This window comes from Pseudopodoces humilis, chromosome 8, assembly GCF_049639895.1.
Source record: "Pseudopodoces humilis isolate 2021_Gansu_Grassland_sample_001 chromosome 8, ASM4963989v1, whole genome shotgun sequence".
Lineage (NCBI taxonomy): Eukaryota > Metazoa > Chordata > Aves > Passeriformes > Paridae > Pseudopodoces > Pseudopodoces humilis.
In genome coordinates, this window is record NC_142207.1 from 136689 (window position 1) to 160495 (window position 23807).

Below are 23807 nucleotides of genomic sequence, written 5' to 3' on the forward strand. Positions count from 1 at the left end.
TTACATGCTCTTATTGAAGACTTTTTGAAGATCAGTAAATCGTTTATCAGTATATAGGTTTTAAAGAAGGAAGTGCATGTGTAAAGACATGTCTAAAAGCTTACTCTATAGTTGCTGCACAAGAAGCTGATGGTATTTTGGGGAGTTCTGTCATGCAGGTGCTGGACCTCAGTCCTTTGAAAAGCAAGCTGAATTCAACCTCCAGAAAATCCTTCCTTACAGCTGTCTTTTATTAGTGTGTCCCTAAGCAGTTAATTCAAATTTCAGAAATGCTATCGCAGGGTAGCAGAATGGTTCAGGAGGTTACTAATTAGCATAAGAATGGCTGACTTCAGGTAGCCACAGGAAAGAGGCATGTGACCCAGGTGAGTGTGCTCTTGCTTCATGGTTAAAAAAGGATGACATAGTTACATGAGGTGACTTCTAAGGAAAACTAATTCCATGCTTTCTGAATAAAATGTTCATTTAGTAGCTTTGAAACAAATGTTTTCTGCTTCAAAAAGAAAGAAGAAAATGGTTTTAAAGTAAACCAGCATTATTGGTATGATTCTGTCACTTAATAAATGTTTTTTTCCTCTGAAACCAGTGTTTAGTTTATGTTGAAAGTATCCATGTTCATTTGCACTGTTGATGCAGTTACTGATACATGATGGACCATTAATGATAGGTCATAGAAAAATTTTGTAAACACCAGCGTGTGCAAAACAAATCCTCTGTTTGCTCTGTCTTTACAGTGTGAAAATACCTGGAACACAAAATGTATCTTTATTCTTGGACAGCACTGTTTTTATGAACTTAGTATTTTCTTTTTCTATTTCTAACAGAAATAGCTAGGCAAGCAGCACAAATAAAGCTACTGAGAAAGCTTCAGAAGCAGGAACAAGCGCGAGCTGCTAAAGAAGCAAAAAAACAGCAAGGTAAGTATTACTTGTGCAAGTTAGTGCATGCTATGGGATTATTTTGAAAAGTGTTTATGAAAAGTTACCTGTCTCTTGCCATGTTCTCTGATATTGTTCGCTTTTGTTTGTTAGCTATTATGGCAGCTGAAGAAAAGCGAAAGCAAAAGGAGCAGATAAAGATAATGAAGCAACAGGTAAACTCTGCAACTGCTAAATAAATTCTTTTAATGATTTTAAATCATTCAATAAGGTGTAATTCAAATATTTAGTAAACTGCTACGTATGCTGATGACAAAGTGTATGTTTTAAATCTAGTTTTAAAGAGCATACAGTTATGTTATGTATGTTACTTAAAATTTTAAACTTAATTAAATCTACCACTAGCCCATGTCCCCAGGTGCCACATCAACACATCTTTCAAATCCCTTCAGAGACATTTACTCCCCCACTGCCCTGGACAGCTTGTGCCAGAGCTAGACAACCCTTTCCATGCAGAAATATTACCTAATATCAAGTTAAACATCCCTTGGTACAATTTGAGGCCATTTCCTCTTGTCCTGTCCCTTGTTCCCTGGGAGCAGAGCCTGACCCTCACTTGGCTGCACCCACCTGTCAGGGAGTTTAAGAAAATCAGAAGGTCCTTCCTGAGCTTCCTTTCTTCTGAGCTGAGCCCCTTTCCCAGCTCCCTAAGCTTTTCCTGTTGCCTCAGTCCCTTCCCCAGCTCTGTTGCCCTTCTCTGAACATGCTCCAGCCCCTCAATGTCTGTATACTATCTCAGCATCCCAACACTTGGAAAAAGTGCTAGTATTAGTTTGCCCGTAAGTGACACGGGAAGGAGACACAGATGCTGCTTGCCACTCCAGAGAGAAAATTCATGTGGCCAAAAGCTCAGCTGAAAGCTGGAGCTGCCAGAAATGTGGGGGACAGTGGAAAAGAGTTTTTTCAAATATATTAATGGCAATCCTGGTTGTGTTTATAAATTGGGAAATGAGGAGCTGAAGAGCAGCTGCAGGAAGTGATCTGGTTGATGGAAAGTTGGATATTCAGTCAGCAGTGCCCTGGCACCCAGGAGGGACATCTTTGCCCTGAAGGGCATCAGGCCCAGCTTCATTGGCCAGGCAAGGAGGGGTTTGTGCCCCTCTGCTCTGCACTGGGCGGCCTCACCTGGTGAGTCCTGGGGGACAGTTTTGGGCACTGCAATATAAAAAAGGACGTGAAACCATTAGAGGCTATCCAAAGAAGGCCATGAGGATGGGGAAGGGACTGGAGGGGAAATCTTAAGAGGAGCAGCTGAGGGCACTTGGTTTGTTCAGCCTGGAGAAGAAGAGACAGGGGAGAATCATTGTGGTCTTGAAAACACTCAGGAGGGGCAGTGGAGGGGCAGCTCAGATCTCTGCTCTCTGTGACTGGTGACAGGACTTGAGGGAACTTCTGGAGCTGAGTTGGGAGGTTTAGGCTAGATATCAGAATAAAGGTTGACCAACCCAGAGATTGATCAGGTACTGGGGCAGGCTCCCCAGGCAATCGTCAGAGCCCCAAGGCCGCCAGAGCTCCAGGAGTGTTCAGACAGTGCACCCAGGCAGAGGGTGGGATTGCTGGGGTGTCTTTGTGTGTCCAGGAGTTGGACTTGATGATCCTGATGGGTCCCTCCCAACTCATCATACTCTATGATTTTATGATATCTTGAGGTTAAAAAAGCCAATAAAAATATGAAACCCTTACACATCTTTGAAATCCAGGTATTAAATCCTGACATACTTACTTTTTTTGAGTAGTAAACCAAAATTAGCGTTACTGCAGACTACCTTAAATAACCCCGTAAGAGATAACAATAACAATTAATTCTGTTAAACAATTAACTGTTTAAGTGTTTCCTTTTTTTTTCTTTTTTTTTTTTTTTAAGAAAATGCTCAGTGTAGTAGACATAGAGTTAGAAGCTGTCACTCTGCCATGTATGAGTTACAGTAGAAAAAGCTGAGAGAGCTGAGACTGTTCAGCCTGGAGAAGAGGAGGCTCAGGAGGATCTGGCTAATATAGCTAAGTACCTGATGGGAGGCTGCAAGGAGGTGACTTCTCTCAGAAGTGCCCAGTGACAGGAGGCTCCTTCTGAATGTTGGGAAACACTTTGTCACCAAGATGGCAGCTGAGAACTGGAGGAGGCGGCCCAGGGAGGCTGTGGAGTCTCCCACACAAATTTTCAACAGCAACCCGGATGTGGTCCTTTGTAACTGGTTCTAGGGGACCCTTCTGGGACAGGGGGATGTGGACAAGGTGACTTCCAGATGTCCCTCCCAAACTCAGCCAGTCTGCACTTTCGTAGATCGTGACAGTTTCAATGTGTCCACTTCTCAAGGCAGCCCATACTAGTTAAAGAAAAGGAGCACAGTGTGATTTTCAAGTGGTCCTTACGTTCCAAGGGGTCTAGGGAGCAAGAATTTTTAAATTGACAAATACATCAAATCCAGACCTTGTTTGTCATCATCATATTCCTCCTTGAGGTGTAACCTGATAAAACTCATAATTTCAATGTGCAGAGTACTTCTTCTCTGATATAGTTCATTATTGTGATCTCTGCTGAAAGGTTTGTTCTGTATTAACTCTAACCTTTATGAAGTTGAGAGGGTATAGCACATGCTTTCAACTTTTGCACTTTTTTTTTTTTAAAGTATAATGGGGGATTATAGAGATTTAGGGTCCATGCTGTGAGCTTCTCGTGGTGGAAAAAGTTCAGCACTGTCTGAGCAAGGCCTCAGAATTAATTTTCTTGATAAGTTTGTATTATGTTGGACTTCTCAACAGTTTAAGGAGCTGGTAAGTTGCCTGGAGTTTATAAGACTTCATGTATTGGAGCTCTATTTGTCAGAAAACTTTGTATGTCTTTCTCATCTGTGATTGCTCTTTTACTGTTAAATATTTTAGAATATGTTTTCTTAGGGGCTTGGTTTTGGTTTTAGTTATTTTTCAATAAAGTGTATGCATCACTATGTGCTCTCCAGAGAGTAAAATTTTAGAGTGATCCATGTTCTAAGAGTCTCAGGCCAGCTCACAAGACAACCACATATTCTGTACAAGATGGGCTTTACCCTCACTGTTGGGAAAGCGTCTGCTGTTGCAGAGAGATTCATTGAGGTCCTTTTCAAGCTTCTGGTCTAGGCCTCCCCCAGCTTGCAAGGCTATTCCATGGTCTGGGTTTTGCTTTTTAAACTCTACAGCAAGTCCAGCTTGTGTATGCATGTGTATGTATGTATGCACTTTTCTTCTAAATGGTCCTTCCAAGTCACTGTGGCTCGGTCAGCTCTTTTGAAGTAATAAAATCTGAAATAGTGTGTGGGTGAATTTTTAATATCTAATTTAACAGACAAACCTGTGCACCACAGGTAGTGTGAAATAGTTCCAGTGTTTGCAATGATTACATTTCTCAAGCAATGCAATAAGACTTTGTTCAGATTTTAGGAACTAATTCATAAAGAAGAATAAATTAGAATATAGTTGCCCAGCATCCATCTGTGGAGTGCATAACTTGATCATTTTCTTCTTACCATGATGAAACATGCTTAAATGTGTTGTAGTACCCACAGTTCCTGTTCCAATTACTTCTTTTTTTACAGCATGCATACAATTGCATCCCCTAAACTAAATATTAAAGCTTCCAAAATTAGCATCAATTACCTGAGTGCTTTAAAAGTCTGGAGAAACTGAAGTGTACTTAACTGCACTGTAACTGCATGTTACCCAGGTTGCATGTGGGTGAGTGTTCCTGGCTGACAGAGCATGGGCTTTGGGTTTTGCTGAGCTCAGCTCTCTGTGCTGCCCTTGGGACCACAATGGCCTGAGAGAGGCTGCAAGAACCGAGGCATAAACAGTGCTCGAACACATCTCACAATCTTGTGGTCAGGGGGATCACAACGCCATGTATTTCATGGCGTAGCTCACACTTCTGTTCATTCCTAACGAGCTCCACCATTGTCAGCTGGAATTTGAATGCTCTAACTTCCTTACTTGGTCATTAATCAGGTCGTCTTGAAGGTGTTAAAAAAAAAAATGGAAACTTTGACAACTTAAACATGAGCACCTATGCATAACTAGGTGTGGCTGCCTTCAGGGTTATACCAGACATCTAATACTAGTAAAATTTCTGAGCGTATGAGAAGAGTTGACTAAAATGGATGAAACTCAATAACATAAAGTATTTACAAACTTTGTAATTTTTAAATGTAAAAATAAATTTCCTTTATATATATTTTTTAAAGAAATAACTTTCTTACCCTTGTAGGAAAAAATTAAGCGAATCCAGCAAATTAGAATGGAGAAAGAACTTCGTGCTCAGCAGATTTTAGAGGTAAAAATAATGTCTCATGTAATTTTTCTGTTGCGATTTTAAGAAGTGTTGTATTTTAGTAGTCCTGCATGTAGTTAGGAACATAACTAAATATAGCAGCTCCAACAACCTTGATTTCCAAAGGCCAGTTGAAAAATGTGTGTCAAATTATTTTTCTTAAAAGATAGGCATTAATTGTGATCCATAGTCTTACAAGTACCTGCACTGGGCTCACGGTTTTCTATCAGAATAGTCTTGTGTGTACTTAACAGCAGAGGAATTCCTCTGTTAGAGAGCAAGTTTGCAGTAGTAGGATATTAAAACAATGTAATGCTCTGCTCTGTATGACATGCAGTGGGTTTAAAAATGCTATGTCTGTATTAGAGTATACTCTGCAGGTTTGCTGGTGTACTAGCAAAGATAGATGGCTAGTTTTCAAGTCTCCATTGATATAAAAATTAATAGTAATCTCTTTGCCATTTACATTGTTTCTGTGTGTACTTGCTTTCTTAAAATAGCCAGGTGAAGCAATTTTGAGTGGGACTTGAAATTCTGTTTAATTTTTGTAAAGTAAATGAAATGTGAATTGATTGATCATGAAGGCTGCATCAGAGATTTCTTGTGATGTATGCAATAAGTGATGATGTCCTTAACTTTTAAAGGTACATAACTTTGCTTTTAGTCAGATTATTTTCAAGTTGTGATAGTGCTGTTGTATGACCTGTTTTGCATGCACAGGCAAAAAAGAAAAAGAAGGAAGAAGCAGCAAATGCCAAATTATTGGAAGCGGAAAAACGAATAAAGGTTAGTTTGGAGGAGCTCCAAAAACAAGAACTGTGTTACTGTACATAGTGCATGTTGAGGTATAAAAGCAATAAATTTGGGAGGCTGTGCATCAATACTGAAGCTGTACATAGAGACAGAAAGTAGTAACATGTATGTATGGTTATAAAAAGTCATTAAGCATATGCAGAGGAGTTTGTGTATGTGTGACATACACACACAGATATATAGAGACAGAACTTTATGTGCCATTACCATGGTTTGCATAGCAAAATGTTTGTGCAGTAACATTATTCACAATATTCTTTTAAACACACCATATCAAAAAACTGTTGTTTCTCATCAAGAATAGTCTTTTCTAGGGTGTAATGTATGCAAGACTTCAGAACTTTATTACAAATACTGGAAAACACTGTGTGTGTGTGTATGTGTGTGTGTATATATAAGTACTTCTGTTGCTGCTTCGGCATTCTAGGTGTATTCTAACAAGGAGCTCCCAACTCACCAGACTTATCGTCATGTATGCTGTGTGTACTTCTCTGTAAGGTAGAATTTAACTCAGATGTGCTGTTTTAGTATGGCAGAACTGTGTGCAATTTGGTAAGTAAATTTTGATTGATGTTTTAAATACACTTTTGTTTTTCTATTGAAGGAGAAAGAGATGAGAAGGCAGCAGGCTGTTCTTCTGAAGCACCAGGTTGGTATAAGTTCGGTTGACCAAACAGACAGAATGCCAATTGTGAGCTACCACTTTCAGTTGTATGGGGGGGATGGAATCCTCAAAATACGCCCTTTTTAAACTTCTGGGTTTGATTCCTGCACAGATTTTCTTTTGCCTTATGATTTTTTGCTTTGCTTTGGTATTGGGGTCTTTTGGGGGATTATGAAGTGGTTTTATGACTTTGTGATTTCTGTTTCATAATGTTGTGCCAACTCTTTCTACCAGGAGTTGGAGAGGCATAGACTAGATATGGTATGGGTATGTTTATTTTTGTACATCTAACACCGCATTGTGATTTGGTTGTGATATGGTTGTCATAGCAATGCATAAAATGTAGCACTGGCTGCTGTCATATTACATACTGCTGCATGGCTTTACAGCACAGTGCATTGCATACATCTGCTTGTCTTGTCTGTTAAGGAAAAAAAGACATGTCTTGAACGTGTATAAATTGAATGTGGCGATAACTAAATGTGTTTTTTTAGCCAGGGATCTCTGTTACTGATGTCCCCGTAAAAATTTGACTAGCATATAAAATCAGGGATTGATACAAAATTAGTACGTAGGCACTTGGATGATTTTTGCAAGCCTTGTCCCATTCACTGGGAATGAGTCCAGACATTTTAAATACAATTTGAATGAACCTGTTTTAGAAATCAGGATGATGTCTTCCCCTTGTAAGATACTGAGGAAATTAGCTTTCAGCTGGTGGTAAATACTTAATAAGTATAGAATGAAATACTGGAATGTAATCCTAGCCTCACCAAATTAGATTATAAAATTCCTACAGTCTTTACTGGGGCCAAGATTTGCTCTTCAGCTGTTAAGGCAAACCACCTGTACTTAGTGCCCTAGAATGCTGCTGCTTAGTGCATTTGAAATTACTGAGGGACAGGCATCACTAAATGCAAGTGTTGTTGTGTACGTATATGCACCACCACTGGCTTGATTAAAACTGATCTAGAGCTGATAAAATTAAGCATGTTGATTTCTTGCTTGGTTACAAAAATGTTAATATTTGCAATGTTTGAAAAAGACCAGTTTAAAAATTCTGCTGAATTGGCTATTGAAGAAGTAAATTGCAAGTTCCGTCATAGCAGATGTAAGGTAACTGACCTGTTCCAGCCAACCATTATGCTTTTTGTTCTGCCAGCTTATGAAGGAGCATCACAACTGACCATAAGTAAATCTGTATGCTTCTTTTTTACACTGTCTCCATGTTCATTGCTTTACCTTTTTTGCTTTTGATTGTTCCTGTATTTGCTTTCTAAACCTGAACTAAAACATGCACAGACTTGGCCATTCTTGTCCTATATTTAGTATTTACTGTGACTTGTCTATTAATGCTAAATTTGTTACCTGGCTTTTTTTGCTGATTTGAAAATGTGGTTTAGTTTTGTTCTAATATTACCTGCTTCAATAGGAACGGGAACGGAGAAGACAGCATATGATGCTTATGAAAGCCATGGAAGCACGTAAAAAAGCAGAAGTGAGTATTAACCTCTGGAAGTTTGAATTTTTCATAGTTTCATTCTGCAATCATCTGTAGAAGAGCAGTATATTTTTAAATTATGTATAATTTAATTTGTGTACATTGCAGCAGTATGACAAGAAGCATTAGGCACAAATTGAAATATAGGAAGTTCTGTTCAAACTTAAAGCTTTTGTACTTGGAAGGAGTTGGTTGAACACTGGCACAGATTGCACAGTTTTGAGAGTTCTGGATGTTTTTGAGAGGAAACATAAGTAAAATACAAAACCCCCATAGTTACTAATTTGCTTTTTGTTTTACTTCTTAAGTATTTCTATATCCTGAGACTTTTTTTATGTTTGTATCCTGAGACTTTTGTAAAAAAAGTGCAGATAATGAAGATATTGAAATAAGATGACCATCCTTATAGCAAGTAGTTGTTAAGGAAATTGTTAAAACGTTTCTCTAGGATGTATTTACAAATTTCAATAAAAATGACTGACCAAACCCAAGAAAAACTGAATAATACTTCAGTACAAGGAAATGGAGGAAGATGGTACCTTAAGCACCCATTCCACTGTTGGAAATCAGGATACCAGGCTAAATGGTCATTTAGACTGATCCAGTACTCTGATTATAGTCTTACTCTAATGGAAATAGAACAGTGTTTATTTCAACCAGTAAAAGAAAACTTTGAATAGATTTATGAAACGTAGTGCAGCTAAAGTTTTCAGTTTTAGTCATACCTGTAGATTACTGTTCCCACATAAATATCCATATATACAGCTCTTGTTTTCTTCTGTTGTAGAGTGTTTCAAATTGGCAAAAACAAGGGCAATTCCAGTTGGCCATGAGACATTGACATAGACTAAGATAAAAGGCAATAAACCACTTTAAGAAGCAAATCAAAGGGCATTTTTCATTTTAAAGTCAAGTTAGGGATTTTGTATGCTGTTTTAGTGTGTTGTGATTTTTCCAGACAAGATATCACTTATGATTCAGTGTAGATAAAGAGGGCCAGCGTTTGCAGTATGGAGGATGGTTATACAGCTGTAGAGTAACAAGCAGGTGGGCAGATGGGTAGTTCTGAATGTCACTGCCTTTTTTTCTGCCAGTGTAAATTTGCTGTTCAACAAAGAAACATGTTAGATACAAAGAACAAACATGTTCTTTGTATCTAATGTGAAACTCGATCTTGCATAAAATCCACTTAAGACTGTAGAAGTCATGATGTCTGTGCACCCACAGTGGTTATTCATAGATGTCACTAGTGGTCTGGTAGTTATCCTTACAGAATCAAAAGGAAGAGTTAAAAATCATGGGGCCTGCCGCAGCTCTACAGAGAAATCAGTGGTTAATAGTGATCTACAAATGCAGCTGAACCCTGACTTACTAGTGCCCATACTCTCTTATTGTTGCAAAATATGGTGGTAGTAAATGGAAGAGATTAGAGTGACCTCTTAAACTAACAGAATAGTAGGGAGTGGTTCTGAGTAACGGGAAGCATCTTGGCTTGGTTCTTTAGCCCTTCTGTGTCCACAGGTGAAAAGCACATACAGTATCTTCAGCTTTGTATTGTATCAGGTCCTTGAGTGGTGGCACACACACATAAGTGTGTGTTTATATGCACAGTTCTGTGCTCTGAACAGGTGGTGTTGATCTGTGGCAGATTCCATACATTTTACACTTGATCTTGGTTGCACAGAGATGTGTGGGGACTTGGGCCTTCAGGACAGGGGATTGGTGATGTACATGTGGCAGCAGAACCCCTGGCACCGGGGATGGGAAAGGCCAGGAGAGCTCCAGGTTCAGAGTTAGTCTTGGTGTGTTACAGAGTTGGTGTAGTATTGGTGTGACTCCACTGTGGAGGGTGTTGAAGAGACAAATAATGGATGCTTGGCTTCTCACATCCGCATGTTCTTGTTGTGCATATGTTGTGCATGAAGGGCTGTTTGGTTTCAGGTTGCATGCAAAGTGTCATTCAAGGCTGGAAGCTACCCGTGTTTGAGAAGATTGGTTATGTTTTATAAGGTATTCATATCTAGTTTATGTATTATGGGACTTCTAAAACCATGTATTGTTCAGAGAGGTTTCTTGAGTGGTCTCTGCTGTAGCAGGTGCAGATTAATGATACTGGGGTGTAAGCAGACTTGAAAATCAGATGTCTTGCGTGGCAATTCTTTGTCATATTACCACTCAGTCATCTTTCTTAAACGGTATTTCAAAGAGCTTTTCTTTGCAAAGATACTTGAAACCTGTGTCTGCATGGACAGGAGAGAAAAACGTGAATCTTACAGTGCTTTGCAAATTCAGTGATTTTGTTCTAGTTTTCCCCTCCCCTTTACTTTAATGCTGGTTCCTTAATTGGTGTGGTGATTTTTAAGGTTGCAGAAGTGGTGCTTTCCAAATTCTTAGATTGTTCCTTTGTAAGTTTAATATCTGGGGTTTATTTTTTTCCCTTTTAACTCTCTTAAGGAAAAAGAGAGGCTAAAGCAAGAGAAACGTGATGAAAAAAGATTAAATAAAGAACGTAAACTGGAACAGCGAAGATTGGAATTAGAAATGGCAAAGGAGCTAAAGAAACCTAATGAGGATATGTGCTTAGCAGACCAGAAGGTAATGGCAGCAACATAGACATACTTTCTTGCTACTTGTTTGTGTATTTTATAATTCTGTCAATAACTTCTTCTTGCAACCACACTCAAAGCATTCGAGTTTTAATTGAGGTAATTATAGAACTATTTGAAATATATACAAATACAAGATACTGGAACACTGCACAGTAGCATATGTTTAGTTAATTAAAAGCTTTTTGTTTAAAGGAGGCCTGCTTCCCAAAAAGCATGATTGCTTCAAAAAAATTCTTTGCTCAGGTTTTTTTATATCAGAAATATGCATCATGTCTCCGTACACAGGCACTAAGATAGTCATCTAGACAACTCTTACAAGCTGTTGCTCAAAAAAATTACTTTCCCAGTCTTCCAAGTTCTTAGTTCTTGTCTGTAAGGACTTGACAAAGCTCAGGTTCAAAGTCTCTGTTCCAGAGAAATCGCTTCCCTTTTTCCCCCCTAAAGAATTTTACACCATCTTTTACAGTAATTTGGCTCAGAATAGATCCTTACAGTGTCTCCTGGTATTTCTTAATCTCTTGGTTCCTGTAATTTTGAAAAGTTAAAATATGTTTGAGCATTGAATGGATGAAGGGTGCAGATTGCCTATTGCGTGTACCTTCCAGCATGGTTATGCTGTAGGTCAGAAGGAAGTGTCAGTCAATTTTCCCAGCTACAGATTTCCCAGTTATCAAAAAAAATTCTTTTGAAATATGCTACTGAATCTTTAACTTTTTTTCTTTAACTTTTTTTCTTTACTTGCCAGCCTTTCCCAGAGCTGCCTCGCATCCCAGGCCTCGTTCTTGATGGAAGCACATTTTCAGATTGTCTCATGGTAGTGCAGTTCCTGCGTAACTTTGGTAAAGTTCTTGGCTTTGATGTGACCATAGATGTTCCCTCCCTGAGTGTTCTTCAAGAGGGTTTGCTCAACATAGGGGACAGCATGGGAGAAGTACAGGACTTGCTTGTGAAACTTGTCTCTGCGGCTGTGTGCGATCCTGGACTTGGTACAGGATACAAGGTAAAAAAGAAAAAACCCATAGTAAACACCCTGTATATATGAATGCATTCTTCATAATGTGTCTCTGACACCTCTCTCATGGATTTCCATTCTCTTTCCTAATTCTTTTCTTCAGTGTCATGGTTCTAATATTACTCCAAAACTTTGTGTCCCATCAGCCCTCCCGTTTTCCAGACATGGTATATTTCTGTGCATTTTCTCTACGCATGAACATGCGTCCCATTTTTACTTGGACCTTTTGTAGGGCACTGTCACATTTGTGGCCATGTCTTTTAATTCCTTTCTGTCCATTCCTTTGCATTCTTACCCTCATGTATATTCTCAGTGAATCTTGCTATTTCTTTCCCTAAGGTCAGCTGTCTAAGTCACTTCATCAAAACCCCAATTCATTCGTGACTCTTACTGGCCTTCTTTTTCAAGCCAAAACAGTTTTTGTCCACTCAGGAGCTCTTCATAGCATCATTGTACAAAGCAGTATTCATCAATTTTCAGTTGGACTATGTCTTTTTACATGTAATCCATTTAATTATTACTAATATTATCTCTAATAAGATTTTAAAAACGTAGGGGTGAAGACATTCTGATTTGTTACTGTATTTAAGATTTACATTTGAATAGTTTCAAAAAACTAATAATGCTTGAAGTCCTTATGTAAAAATGCAAACAAACCCATACCATCTTCTATAAACAATAATGTAGCCTAAAAACAAAAACGGTGTTTTTTAAACATAACTGTTTGAAATGTGTTTGTTCTTTTTAGGCTAAAACTATTCTTGGGGAACACTTGCTGAACGTTGGTATCAATCGAGATAATGTGTCTGAGGTTCTGCAGATTTTCATGGAGGCTCACTGTGGGCAAACAGAGCTGACAGAGAGCTTGAAGACAAAAGCTTTTCAGGCACATTCTCCAGCTCAGAAAGCATCAGTACTTGCTTTTCTGGTCAATGAGTTAGCATGCAGCAAAAGTGTAGTAAGGTAAGATTTGTCCCAGACAGGTGTGTAAAAATAAAATTATAAAAATGCTGTAGCTCAGAAATACTGTGTATTCACTGTATTCTGTTACAGGAGGACTACTTAGGTTTTTCTTACAATGAAAACTGAAATCGGTTGAGTTACTACTTCTTACCTTTATGTACTGTTGATATGATGGAAGAATAGAACTTTTCTATGTTTGGTCTGTAGTTTTGTTTTCAAAGCTTGAACCAAAATTTCTCTAGCAATTTTTGGAATAAAAGATGAAATTGATTACGAAGAAATTTAGTAGGTATCCTAGGGAATAATTTAGAAGAGTTGTATGAGGCTTCTGCAATACGCTGTTTTCCCTTTTTTTCCTTTTGTTTTTTGAAGATGTTTGTTGTCCAGATACTTTAAATAGGGTCATAAGGTGAGGTGGCAAGCTTGATGTATCATCACAGTAATTCAAGAAGGTGTATGTTGCATTTGTGGTCAGTATAGCATTTCATAATTTTAAATCCCCTCTATGTTCAACAACTTGTCAAAACCTACCAATGTGCAATAAAAAGTTAAGAATTCCCAGTTTCTGGGACGCCTGTTCTTCCACAGACTGACTTTCTGTGGTCAAGTATTTCATCACCTAATTGAGTGCTGCTTTGTTTCCCGGTGTATTTTGCTGGGTTGGGTACACTGTGCTGCAGAAGTTAATCAGGGTTATGTAAGGCAGGAATGGAAGAGATGCTTCAGGTTTACTGAAGCTGAAAAACAGCAGAAGTGGGGAGTGCAAGTGCTGTGCCTCAGCTGTGCAAGAAGGTTCATGTGTATCAGTCAAATTCATCATAGAAAGAAATTTCCTCTTGTTGCAGATGACTGTTAGGTCTTATTCGTAGAAATGTTCACTCAGACTTTGAGTTTCTATATTTTGAGCATATAAACAACTATAATCCACTGAATTGTTGATGCCAGGATGTCTAAAAAGTAGGTGTGCAGACAGTGACTACACTGAAGCCCTTCTTTTGGTTCTTCAGTTTCTGCAGTGAAAAGTGAATGTTGGATTGTAGATCCCAGGGATCCTAGGCAGAATACCTCAGATGTACTAGTGGTAATTATTTTTTCAGTACAGGGCTATGTGATTTGTGGCAAAGACATTTGGAGGCTTGGTACTGAACTAGAACTGTGAAAAATGTTGAATGACATGCTTCTTGTGGAAGGAAACCTGAGGTGATACTGGGGATAAAGACTGACATAAATACATCTGTGTGCTACATTGGCATCCCTAGTATTGTGATTTCCTAGCTTTAAAATGATTTATTTTGAATTTTAATGATTACTCCAAGACAGTTATTTGAGGGAAGAGTGTCTATATGTAAATGTCTGTCAGAAAAAAGATACATAAGTTCACAGTTAATGGATTATTTTCATCTTTGACAGTGAAATTGATAAAAACATTGATTATATGTCAAACTTAAGGAGAGATAAATGGATGGTTGAAGGCAAACTTCGGAAGTAAGTTCCATTTCCTTACATATTACAATATTTTGCTTTTCTGCCTTTGTTCACATACATTGCTATATAGGGAATTGGTTCTAACCACAAAATCAGCTGACAAAGTTACAGGTTTACCAAGAAATTAGTAATAAAATTGCTTAATTAAGACAGATGTGGATTTAGAATGTTGCAACACCAGTCTTTTACAGTCTATTAAAGATGCATGAGATTCAGAGGGTTGGTGTCTCTCAGAATTGGAGCAAAGTCAAGTCTAATTTTGTGTTCTTTGGAGGAAACGAAAAGCTTTTTAATTGGAATATTAAAGGAGCCATAAAATTGCTATTGATGTAATCAAAGTTTATTTGGACCTACCATAATTCCCAGTGTTCATTCTGAAAGGCATTTTAAGACAACGTGATTTTCATACAACTGCCCATCAAATTTTGCTAATTTATGTTATCTTAGTGTGTCTCATCTGTCAATGTCACGTTGTTCCCTATAGCTAGGGTTCATATGTAGAATGCAAATTTTGAGGTATTTTTGATATTTTTTATATTTCTGTTTAAGGTAAAATTGGAACTTCTTAAGGGTTGTCAGTTTCATATTCACTGTTCTCCCATCCTACAAGACAAAATTCCATACAGCAAACATACTGGCTCCAACTATCAGGAAGCTGGACGGCATAAAGTTACGAATCACAGGGGGTAAAAATGCATAGCCAGACTCTGCCTTTTTTTTTTTTTTCTTTCTCATCTTTACCTCTTGCTAGGAATGGTAAATCCTTTCTTAGACCTTGCTTTAGGTACTTTTGTTTCTAATCTTATGTCTCCATTTTTTCCCTTTAATGTATCTCAGAAGGAAGAAGGAAAGAAGTGAAGAAGAAGGACAAGAGGGAGGTAGAGGAAAAAATTAGACCAGTAAAAAGAAATTCTCTACTAGTACTGCAAATCCCAGTCTGCACAGAGTTAATGTATTTTAACCTTTAGGATTACACAGATACTTTTTTCCTGTCTTCATCTTTATCCCCTCTTTGGGATATAGTTTAAGGAGTGTTTTTGAAGTTCTGGTGCAGCCAACTTGCCGTTAGCAAACTGGGACCCTTCCCCATCTTTGTCTTTTTAGGGCCTGCTTAGTCTTTCTCTCCCTCCATCAAACTGTAAGTACTTGTAGATGTAGGATCTTCCCTTTTCCTTATAATCTCTCATTTCTTCCCTGTCAAGTACTGAGCATCATATCCTGAAATCCCAGACTCCTCCTACTTTTCACAATCCATTTCCTGTTTTTTTCCCCTTGTGTGGATTTTGGGTTCCAGTAGTGCTCTCCTATTTTTGAGTGCAAATATTGCAGCAGAGCTCAGAAATGTTGCTCTTCTGCTTCTTTGAATTCACTGGGCTTGATTAATCTCTCTCAGTCTTTGATTCAGAAGTTTTGAATTTTCCACTTTTTCTGATGAATTCCAAGAAGGTTCTAGAAGAGCCTTCTTCAATCAATTTAAACAATGTTTTCTTCTTTTTTTTATGTCAATTGTGTTTTCCATAAACCCTTAAAACTATTCTGGGGCTTCTCTGAAAAGAAATGTTTACAGTTCAGTCTTCTTTTTGCTATTTTTTTCTGCTTCCAGACTTCATTCTTGCATGTTATCTTCCCCATCCATTCACATCTTGGTCTAATTTTTAAGCATCCCAATCCCAAACAATTTTTCATGGGAATACCTGGTTAGTTGAGTATTCGCTGTGCGATCAGCAGCTGTGATCTCTTTTCACATGCCTACAGAGCTTTATGTGCCCCTCAGCATGTGTCCCTGCTGAAGGAAGTGTATAGGGGATGAATAATGGAGGCTGAGGAATGGATTTATTTAATCTCAGCCTGGTTGGCCAGTGTTCACTGTCGTTAGTCCTCAAACCACTGTGTCCAGGCTGACTGCAAGTATATCCAAGGAGGATGAGAAAAGATTTCTCTTTTTCGTAGAATATGTTCAATGAAGGATTATTTTTGTGCTTATGTTCTCACTTTTTAATGACATAAGCTTCTCAGCTGGGGAGGAGGGAAAAAATAAATACAAAAGCCTGTTCTTGACAGATGCAAATGAGCAACAGTAAAATCCCTGGTTGGAAAGCAGAATCATTGTTATTTTGTTTTAAGGGATGCTTTCCCTCTCACCCTTTCCCCCACTCTTCCTTCCTTTTCTCCTCCTTCCCTCAAGAATCTTAGTAAGTGTAATATCAGTGGCTGGAAATTGAGTTCTGAACTGCCTGGACTGTTTCTGCTTAGCTGATGGTCAATGAGAGGTTGCATATGATTCCTTCTCTATCACATTTAGATGTGAATCCTGCTGTTAATCTCTTTTTTTGTAAAGGCACCTGTCTCATATGATCAAGTCATCTTTCTTTGTGCTTCCTGCATGACAGCTGTGGTCAGACTCTCACCTGAGATGATTGTGATTTTTTAACTAGATGATCAAAGTCTCAGCATCTCCTTTTCCATTACCTGTCTTCTCTTCGGCATCTCTTGTAGCCAGATCAACGTAAAACAGTGTCCTAGTTCAGGGCAAATTAGGGAGGAAAACTCCAAATGGGATTTCCCCAGGGAAATGCCCCCTCTCCACCAACTGGTCCGGGAAAGGAAAAAAATTCCTTGGAGAGAAGTGGAAAAAGCTGTTTATTTAACAGAAATTGAATAATACTAAATAATAAAACCTCTTGCTGTTCGATGGGATGGCAAATCTAGGAAGAAAAAGTCCTTTTCATGTGGTATAGCTCGGCTCGCTCAGGTTCTTATCAGTCCCTCTGGCGCTGGAAAGTGCCGAGGCCCAGGCCCCGGTGGGCCACAGGCGTGAGCTCCCGGGGTTTGGCTGGGTGTTCAGTCCAGAGCAGGCTTGCACAGATCCAAGAAAAAAAAAAAGGGAAAAAAAAGAAAAAAAACAAAGGTCCAGGGAACTCCTCTGCCTCAGCTAGCTAGAACTAACTAAAATCCAGAGAGAAGCTCTGTCCCGCTGTCTGTCCGTGCTGCAGACACCACAGTCCAGGAGCGGGATGTGTGGGAGTGATGTTTTTCCTTAACACAAACTGCGCGCTTCTTCTTCCCCCTCTCTTGTTCTCAGAGCCAGTCTTAAAGGTGCAGAACTTAATATATAACATAAACCAGACGATTGGGGATACCAGTATCATAAAGTCACCCCAAGACAAACAGAATAAAAATGAAATACAACCTCTTAAAGCATTACGTAATAATTCAGTTTTTTACAGGACTTGAAACAAGTTTTTCACTGCAACAGTGTTCTTTTAACATGCCAGTGTTATGGTATGCTCTGTGTAAGTTAATTTCTGTTGAATTAAACCATTTCGACTCTTAAATGATTATGGTATGTAAAAAACAGCATCACTAAGGGGAGAAATTACACCCTGAGTTTGGGTAGAAAATGATAATACTGATTTGCCAAACTTCCATTTTTGAGACACAAAGTGAAATATGTTAGAAGTATATTAAAAGAACTTCAGAACTTGAGAATTTCTTTGCCTTGGTACTACCTGATACTTACATGCAGAAATTATGGGGAAGGCATGAAAACTGAGTCAGAAAGTGAATTTTCCTTCCCTGATCTATTTAGTAAGAATTATAGGTCAGATTAGAGCAGGCTTAAGTCAATCATCTGGTTCTCTGATGAGCCACCCACTCTTTTTATAGGCCAGTAGGCTATAATTCTCTCAGCAGTTGCAGATGCAAGTTTGGTCCATACCTGAAAGTGAGAAAGACAGAACAGTTTCCTAAGTGAGGGTTTTCTTCTCTCGGTGAGCCTTATGTGTAGGTAGCAACAGAAAAATCATGCTGCTTCCTGAAGTAACTAAACCTTTTTAAAGTTATGCTGGCACTGGTTTCTGCCTCTGTGCAGAGTAGAGGCTGCTGCCTCCTTCTGCTTGTGACGCTACCAAAGGAGAGCATCTTTGGTTCATTTGCATGCTTGATAATTTGCAGTATCATGCAAGCTTCCTTTAGTGCTTGACAGCATTGCATCTTTATTTTTGCTTTCAGCAAAATCAGCCTTTTTTGTTTCTTCTGATTCCCTTTAGGTGTATGAAAGAGGTGTTGGCAGGTCATTGAACATTCACTTGCCAGCTTTATTACTGAATTGTCTTCAAGATTATCTTAGTGTATGTAAATTGTCTCTAAAATCATCCCGTGCTGCTGCGGTTAATCCAGTCATTGACTAGTGATTTTGATTTTTAGTTAATTCCTATGTATTGGCAAGAATTTCCAATCCACACAAAGAGGCTTGAAGTTATCCTCATAAAGAAGAAATCAGTTTTCTAAAAAACTTAGTCAATAAATAGCCTGAGTCGTATTGATGCTCAGTGAGACTGAGGGCTTTTGCACCATACCTGAAAATGTTACTTGCTTCCAAAATCACTGAAAGGCCTGAGATTATTTTTTGGGGGGGGGGTAAGATATTTTAAATCACTAAAAAAGGTAAACATCCGCTTGATACGGAAAAAATAAATGTATAAAACTTTATAAATTCTCCAGTGGATTAACCAATGCAAAAAAACCCAACCCAAAACAACAACAAAACCACACCAAAAAAAACAAAGCCCATCAGTTTTCAAGTCCCCTTGATGATTTCTTTGCTAACAGTCTTTTTCTAAAAATGTGCTGTTCCCAGTTGAACAGTGATACCTTCATTTCAGTCTGTGCTGCTGAGAACTGGCTCTGGTTATCTAGCATTTTAGAAGGCTGATCCATTTGTCAGTGTTCCCTGGAGCCAATACTTGGACAGCACTCATTGTACTTGTAGCCACTTGCTGTATGGAATATTGTTCTGTAGGATGGGAAGAGAGAGGAGTACGACAAGGAAAAATTACGTCCTGGTAATTGTGTTTGTCGTTACTGTTCTGCTTTTCCCATCCTACCTTCTTCAGTCATCTCTTACAAAATCTTTGTCTTTTCTACACGTTTATGAATCTCTTCTAAGTCCAGTTGCGTTTTTGGTCTGCGTGATAAGTGATTGGTTCAGCCTGGCTATTTACACCTCCTGTGGTTCAGCATGTTTGCCTGCAAGCTCCCTGATAGGTGGAACTGTAATTTTTGCTGTGTGGAATCTTGTCTTATAGGGGTTTTATAGAAGAAGGAGGTCTACTACAACCATAATAACTGGTATGTAAGTTTCCTTTTTCTTTCATAAAAGGAAAAATGACAGTTTGAGTAATCTTTAGTAGTTGAGGTAACTAATATTCCCCAGAAAAAAAGTGTATCTTAGAATAAAAAGTTCAGCTAAAGGACTAAAGTTAAATAATAATTGAAGTTCATAAAAATAAGGAAAAAAAAAAAAAAAAGACACTATACCAACCTTGCTGTTGCCATGCAATACATATAATTTCATACTTGCAAGTGAGGATTTTTGCCTTTTCCTCCCTGGCTCAGAGACAGGTATTTTGTCATCATGTTTTTAAATGCATTGAATAAAAGATGAAGAAGTTGAAATGGTTCTTTCTTCTGTATCATCTTTTCTGACTTCTCAAAATTGCTCCTGTGTTTCATTTCTTCTCAACAGTTACACAGTAAAATTGACCTGGGAGAAACAAAGTCTATTCAGAACGGAACCACGAGTTGTAAGGGTTTTATAACCTCAGTTTTTCTGTTGACTAGTGACAATAAATACTGAGAAAACAGTGTTACGATAGATCAGAAGTTCTAACTTAAATCTGAACTATATGATTTTCTTTCAGTCTCATAAGAAGAGAGGTATGTTTGTGGCACAGACATAATCTGTTATTTCACCCTTTCTCATGTGTTCCAAGGCTTAGAATCATTCATGCCAAGAAAACGGGTAAAAGAGATGCCGCGGTGAGCGGGGACGGAGGCGAGGAGCCCCATTCCTTGGAGACACCCACGCCCGGCCGCAAGCGCCGGCGGAAGGCAGGGGACAGTGACTACGACGATGACGATGATGATGACAGCGATGATCAGGCAGATGAGGATGATGAGGATGAAGAGGACAAAGATGATAAAAAAGGAAAGAAGGCAGAAGTTTGTGAGGATGAGGTGGGGAATTCTCAGTATAGTGAAACTTCATTTGCAAATAAGCTAAAACTTGTTTTCCTTCTGTTTTTCTGCAATATGGCACTGTTTCCTCAAAATGTTACCATAAAAAGGAGGGAAGAATAACATGCCTCCAATGTTTTAAAACTTTTATTAGTTTTTATTATTTTGTTAACTAAAAAACAGAACAATAAAGTTACGTTTAACCTTCTCTATTGTGAAGCTTGAGTGATCTTCCTGTGTATTTTTTCACAACTTCCCCCAGGTAGTCACTGCCTGACTGTATTTGATCACGAGATGATAAACAATTTTGTTCATCAGTGTGGGATACAATACAGGAAGTATCACTGAAAGATTTTTACCTTGTTGAGCTGATTTTTAATGGAAATGCACAGGATTCCACTGGATAGAACCTGATACAGGCACAAGCAATAGAAAATACTACGTTTTAAAGCACTTGGTGTTGCACTGGGTGTTTTCTGTTTGCCAGAAAACGATCCATTCATGCAAGGTTTGAAGATGTTTAAGACTGCTTGAACAATGCGTGTATCTAACATATGTGAACTTTGCATACACCCTTACTTAGAAGCCCACTTAATTTCTAGAGTAGGAATAACTCTTTGTGCTGTTATTCTGGATTTACTTCAAGTATTAGAATTCATACAAATTTAAGAGACTACCTTAGAGAAACATCTCAAAGTTCTTAAAAATAACTCAGAATTAAAAAATAATAATATTTAGATTACTAATCTCAAGTCCATCCCTTAATCCTTTTCCCTTTTGTACAGTCTCCTGTGTTGGTGCACTGGGCATTTCATAGACAAAATTCCAGTAACTGTACAGAAATTCATTTTCTGATCTCCCAGATGTTCCATTGCATTTGTATTCTATGAGGTATTTCAGAAGGCTTTACTTTGGTACGCTTTTATGGAGCCAAGAAATACAAGACCTGTATCTTATGGTGTAGATGATTTTGGCCATATTCTTTTGGAATCTTACCATTATCTCCAAAGATTTTCTTCAACTAAATTAAAACTCTCATAATGGAAAAGACTCTCATTTTTAAACAGGCAAGAAGGCAATCAGAGCCTTAATCATGAGTGCATTCCTCTTCATAAACCAGCAGGATTGATGCTGTAACTTTTATAGCAGAGTTATAATTTAAAGTGGCTCTACAATTTCATGTAGACATTGAAATAAAATGGAAATTTTGGACTGAACAAAGACTTACTGATAGGATTTTAAGAGATGCCATTATTTCATGCATGAGAAACATTTATTTTGACTATCTAAAAAGATTAAATTCTGTTCATACACAAACTGAGTTACTTCCAGTTTTCAGCAAACATGAGCTTTGTCCACATCTGGGGTGGTTGAAAAATATTCAAAGTGTATCCTCTTTTCAGTTACGTTGTTGCTAGTGAAATATATTGCACAAAGCACATAATTTGAAAGCTTTTTTTTTCCTCTTTAGTATTTTCCTCTTTTCTCTTACATCTTTTTTCTGTAATTATGATAAGACATAGTAGTATGATTTCATTCTGAAATAAATTTAGTGTAACAGTGTATTTGGTGATTATAGGATGACGGGGACCAGGCAGTAAGTGTTGAAGAACTAGAGAAGCAGATCGAGAAACTGACAAAGGTGAGAGATCGTTACTGTTTTTTCTACTACGAATGTGATCACTGGGTGTCATGAGTTAAAATATTAAACATAATTTTTAATGCTCCAACTTAATATAAATTGAAATAAGTATCTACTCTTGTTCTGTGAAAGTATGAATGATGACTGGATTCATGACACCTGAACTGTGAGTTCAGTCTGGTGGCACTAAGTGAAGGTCACTCAAAAGGCAGTTAATAGTAATAGTTGATAATATATTTGCACTTCAGAGAACAAAAAGTAATCTAATTTTTACCCAGATCTACTTCATATATTCCTGTTTGTTGATCTTAGAAAGTGATGACAAATTTTTTATATGAGAATCAATGGCTTCATTTATACAATGGATTGTGGTTCTCATGCCCTCCTTTCCATGCTGATTTCTGCAGTTGTGCTCCAAGCCAATACAGAGCTGTCTGGGCTTCACATTTTGGAATAAGCAGAAATAGAATAGGAAGAGAAGTGTAAATGAGAAAGATGTAATGCTGCAGTTAGAGGTCCTCATGGTCCATGTTTTTATTGTTCCTATTAGAAAATTTTTCATTTAAAATTTTATGTTCGTTTTTCTCATGTTCATGTTCATTGCAGTAAATTAACAGTCCAGGATTCCACTTGACTCCCAGCAGCATCAATTTAGCAGAGCAAGAACTGAATAAACATACTGTAGTTCTTGTTGGCCCCCCTCAAAGACCTGTGTTAAGTTCAAAGACAGAGTTTATTTTTGTGTATTGTTGTCATTTTTTATGAACAGTCAAGATACCTCATTAGTCTTCCATCAGCAGTTGCACTGTCTGTCTTCAGGATTCTGTTTACCATTTGCTTATGCTGGGTAATTGTTAGGATTTCAGCTGCTTTTGTGCAATGAAATCTTTCTTCAATCCATTTCTTTTTGTGAGTCAGGGATAAAAAGACAAGGTGCACCATTGCAGTGTGTTTTTAGAGGAAAACTGATAAACCTAGGCTGAGCCAAGGAGTGTTTTAATTGATTTTTTTTTTAAAGGGAGCTTTGTAAGTAAAATCATCAAGGCAGCGATGGTGAGTAGACTATCACAACACACAGACACATCACTATCCCAAATCTCTGAGAAGACCTCCTTGTCTGACCCTTGAACTTCTGTTCAGGCTGGCAACCAGATATTATTTTCTGTAATGATGAGATTTTTTTTTTCCCCCACTGATTTATAATGCTCTCCTTTTTTAAAATAGCAACAAAGCCAGTACAGAAAGAAGTTATTTGAAGCTTCGCACTGTTTGCGTTCAATGATGTTTGGTCAGGACCGTTACAGGCGTCGCTACTGGATCCTGCCCCAGTGTGGTGGTATTTTTGTAGAAGGCATGGAAAGTGGTGAAGGTAAGAGCCATAAAGGAATGGTAGCAAACAATGCCAAGAAATGCTGTCAGTAGAGCTCTCCACTCATGTGGTTCTTTGGTATCTCTGTCTGGTTATGAAAGATCAGGTAATACTTTTAAAAATGAGGATTGGTATTTTGGAAGTTTTCAGTTGTTCTGCATGTTATGCTTTTACCTACCTGCACAGTTTTTTGACTCTTTCTGAACTATTTTACCTTTCCCTGTGGCAGTGACCTCTGTGTATGAAAATTTGGAGGACCATAGAGTGCAGAAAAGAATTTTCATCCTCAGATTTTCTACAAATGCACGGACTATTCTGTGCATGAAGATATGATAGATGTCTGCAAAAATATGACAATTATTTTCATGCAGTGAAGTACCTTGTTTTCTGATCCACTATGATTTAGTGTCTGTATTTTACCAACTGACCTTTAACCAGCAATTGCTGAAATTATTTTGCTAAAACTAAAATGTAATTTTGGGGTTGTAACGGTAGT

General features: G+C 38.1%; 1 protein-coding gene across 16 annotated transcripts in view; it reads left to right on the forward strand.

The window, feature by feature from the left end:
• BAZ2B (bromodomain adjacent to zinc finger domain 2B) overlaps positions 1-23807 on the forward strand; it is a 114487-nt gene that overhangs the window by 78481 nt on the left and 12199 nt on the right. For 9 of the 16 annotated variants that reach the window (XM_088058749.1, XM_014249498.2, XM_088058750.1 and 6 more), the window contains 14 exons: positions 825-917; positions 1032-1093; positions 5173-5238; positions 5956-6021; positions 6653-6697; positions 6947-6979; positions 8145-8210; positions 10668-10808; positions 11568-11822; positions 12583-12797; positions 14208-14282; positions 20057-20300; positions 21880-21942; positions 23167-23311. In XM_088058749.1, coding sequence (XP_087914875.1) covers positions 825-917; positions 1032-1093; positions 5173-5238; positions 5956-6021; positions 6653-6697; positions 6947-6979; positions 8145-8210; positions 10668-10808; positions 11568-11822; positions 12583-12797; positions 14208-14282; positions 20057-20300; positions 21880-21942; positions 23167-23311 — 1569 coding nt within the window. The remainder of the gene's footprint in view (positions 1-824; positions 918-1031; positions 1094-5172; positions 5239-5955; positions 6022-6652; positions 6698-6946; positions 6980-8144; positions 8211-10667; positions 10809-11567; positions 11823-12582; positions 12798-14207; positions 14283-20056; positions 20301-21879; positions 21943-23166; positions 23312-23807) is intronic. The other 7 variants (XM_014249490.2, XM_088058751.1, XM_088058758.1 and 4 more) reach the window with 2 other exon arrangements.